This window comes from Cynocephalus volans, chromosome 8 (assembly GCF_027409185.1).
Source record: "Cynocephalus volans isolate mCynVol1 chromosome 8, mCynVol1.pri, whole genome shotgun sequence".
NCBI lineage: Eukaryota > Metazoa > Chordata > Mammalia > Dermoptera > Cynocephalidae > Cynocephalus > Cynocephalus volans.
In genome coordinates, this window is record NC_084467.1 from 103,965,170 (window position 1) to 103,977,985 (window position 12,816).

General features: G+C 33.2%; 1 protein-coding gene across 2 annotated transcripts in view; it reads left to right on the forward strand.

Moving 5' to 3' along the window:
* The window catches only part of MAN1A2 (mannosidase alpha class 1A member 2), a 199,182-nt gene that overhangs the window by 126,640 nt on the left and 59,726 nt on the right, over nucleotides 1–12,816 (forward strand). For both annotated transcript variants that reach the window (XM_063103756.1, XM_063103757.1), the window contains one exon: nucleotides 2,049–2,142. In XM_063103756.1, the coding sequence (XP_062959826.1) occupies nucleotides 2,049–2,142 (94 nt within the window). The remainder of the gene's footprint in view (nucleotides 1–2,048; nucleotides 2,143–12,816) is intronic.

Genomic DNA, 12,816 nt, shown 5'->3' on the forward strand with positions numbered 1-12,816 from the left:
AGGACCTCTGTGGCTGCAGATTTAAAAAGTGTAAAGCCAGTGGAGTACCATACTCTAAATTAAATTGTACATCTTGAGATACAAAACCAAAATCCTTATTAGCAATAATGAGAATGATATCACAGGATGATGGTGAATACTTCTTTGGACCCCACTAGATAATGTGTTGAGAAACTAGAAAAACAGAATTGAGTGAGGAATCTAACAAGCTATATTTGTGTCTGTGAACTTTGGTGCGTGAAGGGAATGTATGACAGATTCTCTATTACAAGCAGCACTGCATTGCCAATCTATAATAGGCTGGGAAGAAGCTAAGGATAAAAAAATATATTTATATCTGGACTCTACTTGCTCTTTTATGTCAGAACTTTCTTGTAAATAGCTGGTTCAAGAAAAATAGTAATAAGTAATTCATCAAAAAAAAACAAGTACAAAATTTATACAGAGACATTACCAGGAAAAAGGAAGGAGGAAGGAACATGAAAAATGAGTAGCCAGAAGATTCTTATCAGAAAAGAGCAATTGAAAATCCTGACCAAATATCACCATAAGAGAGAACATAGTAAGGCTCTCATCTCTGTAGAACAAGTATGTAAAGAGATACAAGTGCTCAGAGACAGTAATGTGATATCAGTTATAAAGTATAAGAAAAAATAAAGTTTTCATCACAACAAAGGTCAAAATGGAAGCAATATAAAGAAAGACAATGCTCAAAATATAGTAAGTGACTTAGAAGACAAAATTGAGAAAAGCCAGTAAGTGTATAGAAAAAATAATTTTAAAAAAGTAGATAAAAAGAGGAAATGATAAACAAGAGGGTACTTCAAAAAGTTCATGGAAAAATAGAATTAAAATATAATATGAACTTTTCCATGAACTTTTTTTTTTTTTTTTTTTGACTGGTAAGGGGATCGCAACCCTCGGCACAGTGTGATCTGCACCATGCTCAGCCAGTGAACGCACCGGCCATCCCTATATAGGATCCGAACCCGCGGCCTTGGCGCTACCAGCGCCGCACTCTCCCGAGTGAGCCATGGGGCCGGCCCTTCCATGAACTTTTTGAAGACCTCTCATATGGAAGAGAGGCAGAGAGAATTTAATATTATGTGTAACTTACAGATGACAAAAGAGTAATCATTTTCTCATCTTTCGTAACATTCAGAACTGTCTAAAACTGGTACATGGAATTATTCAGATTGAGATTGTTGTACCTAATGTTGGTCTCAAACAATAAAAGAACACAGGGAATATAAATAACATTCCTGAGCATATTCCTAAAACTACTTGATGACAAAATCTAACCAAATGAAAGATGATGGGGATCTTTGTGGTAAAAGGATTAGTGTTGTGCTCAAGTCCAGAAAAGTGAAGTATATATAAGTCCTGTGAAAAAGTTTTCCCAAGTCATTTATTCCAACCAGGTTACCAATCAAATGTGAAGATAACATTCTCACAATAAGAACACAAGGAATATAGCACCTTTGTGCCCCATCCCACCCTGGGAAAGTCTCCTCTTAATGTTTTATGATTTTTTTCCCCTTAATCTCAATGAAATCTTTGAGGAATTGGAATTTTAGGAATTTAGGGATATCTACTATGGGAACAATAGTTAAAGTTCAGCAATTTGGTTTTACTCTATTTTCATCTATAAAATTCAAATTAATTTAATATTTTTTGTACAATTGTTATGATTCCATTTCTGTGAAATTATTTCCATTCTTATATTTGAACATGTACATATTGAATATGTCTGGAATGATGTTTATCACTGATGTTTCTGATGGCTATTTCTAGATAGTAGAATGTTGGAATGGTGCTCTTTTCTTTGTATTTCTTTTATTATTGCCTGATTTTTAAATAATGATCATATTTATCTCTTAAAAATAATGAGTCATTTAAAAATAGAAACCTATTGGCCACCACACACATACATGAAATAAATAAATAAAAGGCAGAGGTGGGGGGTGTAGGAAAACACACAAAGTCTAAATTGGTTTCAAGTCTTGATGACATTTATTTTTGTTAATTGCATCCTTAATTTTATTTAGGTCATGCACATTCGGAAACTACTTCAGAAAATGGATCGTCCAAATGGTCTTTATCCAAATTATTTGAACCCAAGAACAGGGCACTGGGGTCAGTGTAAGTATTTCTGGTACAACTGATGCTTTGTTAAAAGGTTATTTGTCTGAAAACTCTTTGCTCAATGTAGTGAAAAGTACATTATGTGGAGTTAGAAATCTTCATTTAGTGTCTAACCCTATAATCTACTAGTGCTGTCACCTTGGGCAAGTTTCTAATCTCTTATAGCTTCAGTTTTCCTGTTTGTAAAATGTGAACATTAATAGCCTTTCTCATAAGAGTATTTTATTTCATGTATGTGTAAGTACTTTGCTAAAATATAGTGTGACAGTTTGAAGAGTTATACTTTAACAAACTCTTATTAATAAACCATATCTTCATGCAAAAAAGAGCACTGTTTGGGATAGGTATTCATAGGAGGAGTATGAAAAACAAATGAGTATATTAGATGATTAGAAAGGGAGGCAGTTGCTTTTGGACAAGCTGACATCCATTATTTACCAGGCTCTGGGCCAATTCTTGGATGAGACTTGAGATGGGGGAAGAATATATAGGGCTTGGCCTGAATTCAGGGAGCTCCCAGGCTAGCAGGATAGGGAGACATACTTAAAAGTAGTAGGAATATAATGTGATAAACGTTGCAGTAGAGATATGTATCAATTATTATTTGGAACTGTGGTAGAAGTGATTTTCTCTGCCTGAAGAGAAAGTTGTTTGGGGAGGGGATAATTTTTCTTATTAGAGCTTTAGAATTTATCTTTGAAGGAATTGTCTTTTAAAAGTAATAAATAAGTGTTCATTTGGAAATGTGGAACTTACAGAATTTTAGTAATTGTGGTTCATCAATGCTATTTGCTTTTAAAAGGTAGGAAAACCAAAACAAATAGTTGAAGTTGCAACTTTGCCCCTAATAAAACATGACTGGGTTATTTCTGAGACTAATAAAATCATAATGAAGCAGTAAATAAGAGACAAAACTACCAATTGTTTAATTTTTTATATTGAAAACACTGTTGTTCCTGCCAGTACGAAAATATGCTGGTGTGAGTACTAAGAGGAGGAAAACGTTTGCTGTGGCATTGTCTTTGAGGCTTCTTTTCAGGAAATTGTTCTTTATTTTTTTGGAAGGAAAGTGGATTGGTCAATACAGTTAGTCTTTCATGGATCTAGGAATAGATCTCAGTCTTTTGGCTCTTCTTGTATACTTTTCCTTTCTCCTGAAATTCTTTACATGTAGCCACTTTTTTTCTTTATTTTGGAGAAAATATAAGGTCTAATGCCTAGACTGAGTAGAAATTGTATTTTCTGGCGGGGGAAAAAAAAACCCAACCCTGTGAACTGAATTTTTAAAATACAAAAATGCAATTTTCTTATTCCAGATAAGGGTGACTGAATTGGATGTTGGTGCAGTAATTTGGGTGAATAATATTGTAAATTTTTACCCCTTAAAGTTGTATTAAGATTTGGGAATGGGCCGAGCCCGTGGCGCACTTGGTAGAGTGCTGCGCTGGGAGCGCGGCGACTCTCCCGCCGCGGGTTCGGATCCCATATAGGAATGACCAGTGCGCTCACTGGCTGAGTGCTGGTCACGAAAAAGACAAAAAAAAAAAAAAAAAAAAAAAAAGATTTGGGAATATTCTAACATTGGGGGGAAAATTACTTTTAGTTTCTGCCTTATATCATATGCCAGTATCTATTTTATATGGTATAACTTATAACTGTGTTTAAATGTAAAAGATGAAACTATAAAAGTACTAAAAAATGGCTGAATATGTAATCAGGAAAGTCTTTTTTCTAAGCATTTCATACAAAACAGGAACCATAAAGAAAAAGGTGTTAATTTTTATATAAATGCTAACCTCCTACATTTCATAACAATTAAAAGGCAAGTTACAGGTGAAGGAAATATATTGGAATGTATTTGGAAAACAGAGTTTTCATCTTTGCTATATCAAGAGCTCTTTTAAGATCATAGGAAAGAGGTGATCACTATAGTAAAGAAAAAGTGCTGAGAAAAGTTAGTTCATGAAAAAACAAACTCAAATGGACAATAAAGAGATGTTCATATTTAGCCCTAAAGTGGGATTAATGAAGATAAATATTACTTGGAGACAATGTAATGTGACAATATCTCTTTCTGTACAGACTGCTGCTGCTATACTAGTATTTACAAAGACTACCGTATTTGTTGCATCTCTATAGACTGGTCACCAGAGACCTTAGTCTCTCTCTTTCCTGCTTCACCATACCCGTAATTGAATCAACGCAGCTTTTAAACAGACACTATTTTTTGATTATTAAGGTACCAAAGGAAATTGACATCTCTCTGTATTCAGTGTTTCAAAAAGTGTAAATATTTGTATGCCTTTTGAACTTGCATCTAGTTTTGCTCAATTTATTCCAGAGAAAATGTCAGAGCTATATATTAAAGTTTATTTACAATAACTTTGGAGTTATTTATAGTAGGGATAATTTGGAAACATTGTAAAGCAGTCTTGTCCAGCAGAACTTTCTGTGATGAAGAAATTGTTTTATATCTGTGCTGTCCAGTACAGTACTTACTAGCCACATGCAGTCATTGAGCATTTGAAATGTTGCTAGTATGGCTGAGGAATTACATTATAAATTTTATTTACTTTTAATTAATTGAAATTGAAATAGCTACTTGTGGCTAGTGCTTGCTACATTGGACAGTGCAGTTTTAAAACATCATTTAATAGGGATTTGGTTAAATAAATTATGGTACCTTCAGATGTGTTGTGCTATGCAGCCATTAAAAGTTGTGTTGCAGAATACCAACATAGATAAATATGACATATCTTGAAAGATATTTAAAAAGAGGGAAGAAACAAACCCTATAATAGAAATGAAAGTTTTATCTGTGGTTTTCTCTGTTCTTATTTTCTCCTTTTTGTTTACCTTTATTATATAAATTTTATAATGAAGATCTATTACTTCTGAAATAAAATTTAAAACATTTTTAAATAAAAAAGAAAATGCCTTCTTTCACACCAAAATCTTAGAATACTGAAAAAAATTAATCACAATTTGAGACTTGCTAGCCTTGAAATGACCAACACTGTAGCATTGATGGCATCTTAATTATTAGAAAGATAACTCTTTCTCTTCAACACATTGTGTTGAGAAAACTGGATAGATACATGAAAAACAATGAAGTTGGACCCTAACCTTATACCATCTATAAAAATTAACGCAAAATAGATCAAAGACCCTAGATTTAAGGGTAAAACTCTTTTGTAAGAGTTTATAGGAGAGTTATTTGGAGAAGAAAACATAGGAGCAAATCTTCATGACCATGGACTTGTCAGTGGATTCTTCAGTATGACACCAGAGGCACAGATAACAATGTAAAGAAATAGATAAATTGGATTTGATTAAAATGATAACTTTTGTGCATCAAAGGATACTATCATGAGAGTGAAAGACGGCTCACAGAATGAGACAAAATATTTGCAAGTCACATATCTGATAAGGGTATGTATATATAGAATACATAAAGAACTCCTACAACTCAAAACAAAAAGACAAACAACCCATTTAAAAAATAGGCAAAGGACTTGAATAGTTATTTCTTCAAAGAAAATATGCAAATGGAAAATAAATACATGAAAAAGATGCTTAGCATCATTAGTCATTAGAAAAATGCAAATCAAAACCACAATGATATACCATTTCACAGCTAACAGAATGGTTTAATCAAAAGAATGGAAAATATGTATTCACAAGGATGTGGAGAAATTGGAACCCTTGTTTATTGATGGTGGAAATGTAAAATGGAGCAGCTGCTATGAGAAACCGTGGCTCTGCAAAAAGTTAAACATAAAATTACCATATGACCTAGCAGTTCATCTCCTAAGTTTATATCCAAAAGATTTGAAAACAGGGACTCAAATAGATAACTTGTAGCCAATGTTTACAATGACATTATTCACAATAGTCAAAAGGGAGAAACAACCCAAGTGTCCAACAGAATGAATGGATAAACAAAATGTGGTATAAATATACAATGGAACATTATTCAGCCACGAAAAGGAATGAAGTTCTGATAGATTCTACAACATAGATGAACCTTGAAAATATTATGCTAAGAGAAAAAAAGCCAGTCACAAAAGGACAAATGTTGTATCATTCTACTCATATCAAATATTTAGAGTAGTCAAATTCATAGAAACAGAAAGTAGATTAGTGGTAACCAGAGGCTTGGGTGAAATGGGAATGGAGAGGAGAATAAAGAGTTATTGCCACAGTGCTCCTATTTGTCGTGATGAAAAAGTTTTGAAAGTAGGTAGTGGTGGTGGTTGTTCAGCACTGTGATGATTGTAATTAATGAATGTACACTTAAATAATAAATGTACACTTAAATAATGGTTAAAATGGCAACTTTTATATTATATATATTTCATCACAATAAAAAAATTGCTACTGAAAGAAGATGGCTCTTTTATTCTTCCCTGTTTTTTCCCTACAAAATAAATTCAAATTACTTTGTAGTATATTCACTGTCAGCAGTTATTAATTTTGAGAATGTTATAGAAAGAGCTATTCGTTGGCTATTTTGGCAGTAGGTCTTTAAAATCCTAGGGAGTTTCCCTGATATCCTTTTAGCAGCTGCAGTCCTTACTAAATTGTCCAGTTTGTTCCTTTTAATGCTTTTTATATATTATATCAGCATCTAAAGAGTATATTAAATTTCATTATTATCTTTGAGTGGTATACATCTGTCATATCTATAAATAGTCTGCAAAACAAACATTTAATTGAACTGAAATTTAACAATTCAGCTTTGGCTAACTATTATAATTGGAGTAATAATAATGTCTGTGACTTGCACATAGCAATCACAGAGAATAATTACTGGTAATTACCTTCAGGAAAAGTACTTGGCAACAGATATTAAAGAATATAGTAAGCAACCTAGATTTAAAGCCAAGTCATTAATTTTTTTCTTTTTTCTTTTTCACTAGTTTTCCAAGTGCAATGCTTAACATATGCCATTTAAGGATTAAAGTGAAGAAAATATAGGAAATCAGTCCTTATTGATTCATTAAATTTTATGTTAATAGATTTAAAATTGTGGGAAAAAAGAGAATGGGTATACTATTTGGAGTTAGAAGGCTAATCCTGGCTTTCTTGCTTAAGATTCAGATAAGTTATTTAACTTTTCTATGCCTCTGTTTCTTCATCTGTTCCAGTTGTACTTATTTAATAGGATGAACATGTAGGTCATATTTACAAGATAATATATTTGAAAATGCTTCATATTAGCTTTTATTCTAGAATATCCTATAAGGACACTTCAGGAAATAGCTTCTGTTAGAATTCTACCATTAACTGCATGGTGTGCTGAGATAGATCATAGAGTCATTGATATTTAGGAGTACTTTTATAATGTGTTATTAATTTCTGAATATCAAAAAGACCTTAGAATGATTCATCAAATTTGACACATAGGAATGGTTCAGTGGTTCAAGTAAGAATGTCAGACTAGTGGGTAATTAATTCTGTAGTTACCATGACTGTCGGGCTTCTGCCACGTTAAGTCTTCCACTATGCCTACAAGAGCTGGAAAGGACCTGTCAGGCAGGACTGAGACTAAGTCCTGTGACCTAAGTAACCTATAACTAAGTCTTTAAGGCTAGTAATAATTCAAGGACATAAAAAACATTTTCACTAAACCATGATGCCAAAGACTTTTGCCTTTTATGCTTTTATCCCTTTTATTTCATTTCCTTTAATTCTATTTTTTATCTTGTTTTCTTTCCTGTCCGTTTGTTATCCTATCGTTAGATCTACCACCTGTCTAGAAATAGGTGCATTCAGGCAAAAGTACAAAGTTTTTAAAAATGCCCATATGTTATTTTAATGACTGTTACTTGTGTAACGTGTTATGCTGGGGCTATTTTATACCTTTAAAAAAGACACCTTCTGTCTACGAACATTAGTTCTCAAGAATACTTTTTGCACCTTTATATCTATAGTATTATACATTATTATTCCTTACTATTATTTTCTGACCTAAATATTTTTTCTTTCATTTAGTCCCTAACACATCTATTTAAATGTCGATTTATTAATTAAAGCTGTACCTCTTAATTTTTCAACTGCTAAGTTACAGAGTACACCTTTCCTGTTTTTTTAAATTAAAAAAATTACTATGTTATAAACATACATAGCAATAATATACCCTAAGAAAGTAGTAGTTTTTCTGAATGAAGTTGATTGACGATGATGTCCATGGTTTTTCCTGGTTTTAAGGGTGGGGAGTAAGTGGGTACATAAAGTGATGAAAATATGTGGATTCTCACTGAAAGTATGTGAGTATATCTCACTGAAGGTATTAGAAATAAAATTAGTGTTGAATTGGTGCAAATACAAATATGTTTCAGTATATAAATTTTTTCTGTATGCATAACTGAACTGTCTAGGGTAATTATAAGAAAAAGTTGGACAATGATTTAGCATAGCTGAATAACCTTAAAAATGGTTAAGCAATTTGTCAAAAGCAGAAAAGTCACTTAAAGTTCAGTAATGAAGGTTAGGAAGGCCGTGAACCCTATCTTTGAGGCTGGTCTTCTTATAAGTATGACTGTATAGTAATTGGATTCTTCTACTGTTCTGACATGCCTGGAATGGGCATGCCACTCTATACCCTACTCATCATATAAACTTTCCCCATTCTTTGATAAACCATAGTACAATAATGATCTGTTCCTTAAAATGTTGAGAAATCAAATAGATATTAAGATCCAGTGATGTAGACCATTATTTCAATTCAAATATTTGCTAAGGAATAAATATCATCAATATTTTTTTGGCTAAAATGTTCTCTGTAGGAAACAGAAGTAGCTTCAAGTTCTTTAATAACATCCTTTTATTTTAATGTAATTTTAGGTGGTCTTTACATAGCAAGATGGACAGAATTCTTGCTTGAGAGGTTTTTTTTTTGTTTGTATATTTTGTTTTCAAAATGATGGAGATCATTGATGATTTTGATAAGAAAATGTACTATTCTCTGCACTATTCAATAAGCTTAATTTTGTTTTAAGATTTTGATAAGAAAATGTACTGTTCTCTGCATTATTCAATAAGCTTAATTTTGTTTTAATGTAGTTTGTTATTGTCATTTTTCCAATTCACATTCTTCCTTCACTTAGGTTAAACCATCAAGACATATATCGCATAAGGTGTCATATTTAAAAACTGACAAGACACTGGACCAGGTTTTGAGAAAACTAATGAGGAAACAATTTCTTTTATTCTTTCTGTAAAACAAAACTTTCTTTAAAACATTGTAAGTAGGCTAAATTAGGAAAAGGAGAGAGGCAGAAAGCAAAAAAGACTGACTAGAAAGCTACTATAATAAGGATCTGGATCTAGGATAGTTGTCTGTGGGGAATGGTAGTCATCCTAGATTTTATCTTTTCTTTTATACCCTACATCTATTCTTCACTAAGTCTTGTCGGTTCTAATTATTTCTAAAATATTCTTTTCCCCATTTAATCCATCACTACTTCCATTTGGAATACCTTTCTCCTTCTCTATGTCCTCTTATCAATAAATTCCTACCAATTTAATTAAAAAGAAAAGGAAAATTTTAAATTAAACTCTTTGAATGCAGTAGTCTTCCTCACAATGACCTGTTTCACCTATTAGGGAAGAAAAATTGGGGTTTATATGTGTATACCTATCAAAAGATTAATATCAATTTTATTTGGGCAATGTAATTATAGAGGTATGTTTTCTCTCATTTACAGGATTTTTTGTATTAATTCCACGGATACTTACTGTACACCTACTAAATACCAGCAACTGTTCCAAGTGCTGGGCATAGAGATGTAAATAAGCAGACAGTGATACTAATTAATTGTTAGTAGAACTAACATTCTACTGAAGAGACATTGTATAAACAAATATATGATGCAACATCATATAATGAGAAGAATTTCAACAAAACTCTTTTGGTCATAGTCAGCAGGAATCTCCATGTTGCTAAATACAGTGGTCAATTCTCAGGCCTTGTCATTCAGAGACCATTAACATCTTGATTTCTCTTTTCTTGAAACACTTTTGGTTTCTAGGACAACACATTCTTTCGCTCTTAGCCTTACTTAGCTACATTCGGTCTCTTGTACTAAGTTTCTCCTTTACTCTTAGATTCTTAGTGTTGGAGTGCCCTAGAGATCAGTCCTCTTCTCTCTTTTCTGTCATGATTTTAAATACCATCTGTAGACTGACGTCTCTCAAATTTATAACTCCAGTCCCCACCTTGTCCTTGGTCTCCATTCTCATGTATCTTATTATCTACTTGACATCTTTACTTAAATATCTTATAGACGTCTCAAACTTAATATGTCTGTAACTGGTCTGTTTATAATTCTACCTCAAAACCTATTATTCCTTCTTTCTGTCTCACTCAGTTAATGACAGCTCTCTTCTTGCTCATGCCATAAATCTTGGAGTTATTCTTTCTTTCATACCCCACCTTCAATTCCTCATCAAGTTCTGTTCTGTCTGCCTTTGAAATATACTGGAATCTGACTGCTACTACCATGACCTAACTCACCATCTCTTTACCTAGATTATTGTAATAGCATCCTAATTGGTCTTCCTGTTTCTGCCCCTGCCCCTTCAGTCTGTCCTTCATATACGAGCCCATAATTTTTTACTGTGTAAGTCATATTTGTCTATTTGTGCAACTCTCCAGTGGCTCTTCATCTCATTCAGAGTAAAAGCCAAAGATCCTTATGAGGTCCTGTGTTATCTGAATCCCATTATCAGTTCCCCCTCATTTATTGTGCTCCAACTACATTGGCCTCCTCTCAGTCCTTCAGTATACAAGGTGCATTTCCACCACAGAGCTGTTGCGTCTACTATTCCCTTTGTTTGGAGTAATCTTCCCAGAGATATTAACATGGCTCACTCCTTCACTTTCTTCTGTTTTTTTTACTCAAAAGTTACCTTCTCAATGAAGTCTTCCCTGGTCACCCTATCTGAAATTTCCACTACTACTCTGACTTCCAAATACATACTTCATATATCCCTTCCCTCGATAGTGGTTAAAAAGCACAGAATCTAGAGTTAGGATACCTGAATTTGAATCCTACATCTGCTGTCTTCTAGTTGTATGACCTGCGGGTCATTTAACCACTTTGTACCTCAGTTTCCTAATCTGTACAATAGGGATAATAATAATAGAACCTATCTTATGGTATTATCATGAGGATTAAATGGATTAATATGTGTAAACTGCTTAAAACAGTGTCTGGCACATAGTACCATATAATTGTTTGCTCTTTTTAATCTCTGTAATACTTACTAACCATATGTCTTACTTATCACTATTACTTTATATTTTCCATTATATACTTTACTTACTATTTATCTTTTTTTTTTTTAAATCTCTTGCAGAAGAATGCAAGATCCATGAAGGCAGAGACTTTTGTCAGTTTTATTCACTGCTATATCCCTAGTGCCTAGAACAGTGCCTAGCACATTGAGGGAACTCGATAAATATATATTGAATGAAAGAAGAAAAGAAAATTTTCAGTCTTTATCTTACTTGATCTCGCTGTAGATTTAAAAATGCTAATTCCCTCATCTTAAACATCTTTTTCCTTTGTTTTACTTACATTCTTATTTTTAATTAGGCTTATTCTATACAAGTCATAGATCTAAGTGCTTTATACTTCCTAATTTATTGGCTCTGCAAACTTATTTGAGGCCCCTGAGGTAGATACTATTATTATTCCCTTTTTACAGATGGGGAAAATGAAGTACAAAGAGGTTAAGTAATTTGCACAGGGTTATACAGCTAGTAACTACAAAGCAGAGCCAGCATTCAAACATAGGCAGTCTGGCTCCAGACCCATGCTGTCACCCACTGCACTGTGCTACCTCCTTGACTTTTGTAACACCACTCTGTTGTCCTTTTCCTCTTATTCTGGCTGATCCTCAGTGTCTCTTGTGGCCTTTTTCTTTCTTTCTTTCTTTTTTCCTATTCATTCTTTAAATGTTCATATTCTCCAAAGTACCATTTGTATCCTTTAATCACTGTATACATTCTCTCTAAGTAAACTCCCATGGCTCAAAATCATTTTATAAACTGATACTCCCAAATGTATACCCCCAACTTAGCTCTTCTCTGGACTTTCACATATCTGATTATCTTTCTGTCATGTCCACTTAGATTTCTATCTAGCACCTCAAATTCCCCAAATTCAAATCTCTTCCACTTTAAAGCATTTCCCCCCTCTAGTATTCCCAATTTCAGTGAAGAGCTCTGTTGTTCACCCATTTGTTCCAGCTAGAAATCTAGGCATTATACATGATTTATCCTTTTCTCTTTCAGTAAATATCTGATAGATATCAAACTAAAAGAGTATGGTAGAGTTAAGAAAGATTATTAGATTATTTTAACATGTTAATAATAAGCATTTAAATGTTAAGATGTAAATTCAATTGAAGGGTAGAAGTTAAAGATAAACCAAGAGGCAGGAGGATTCCTGAGAAGGAAGCTGAAGTGGTTAGGGTTCAAAGCTAAATGGAGTATACAGAGTAGAATGGACATTTCTTCCTCTTTAGCAAAGGGAACAAATAAATTGATAGGTGGGAGTGCAGAAAATTGCAAGATATTTTTGACCCCCACCCCCCAGCCCCGTGGTCTGTATTTTCTCTGCAAATTAGCAGGCATTTTTCTGTTGACAGTGATGAAAG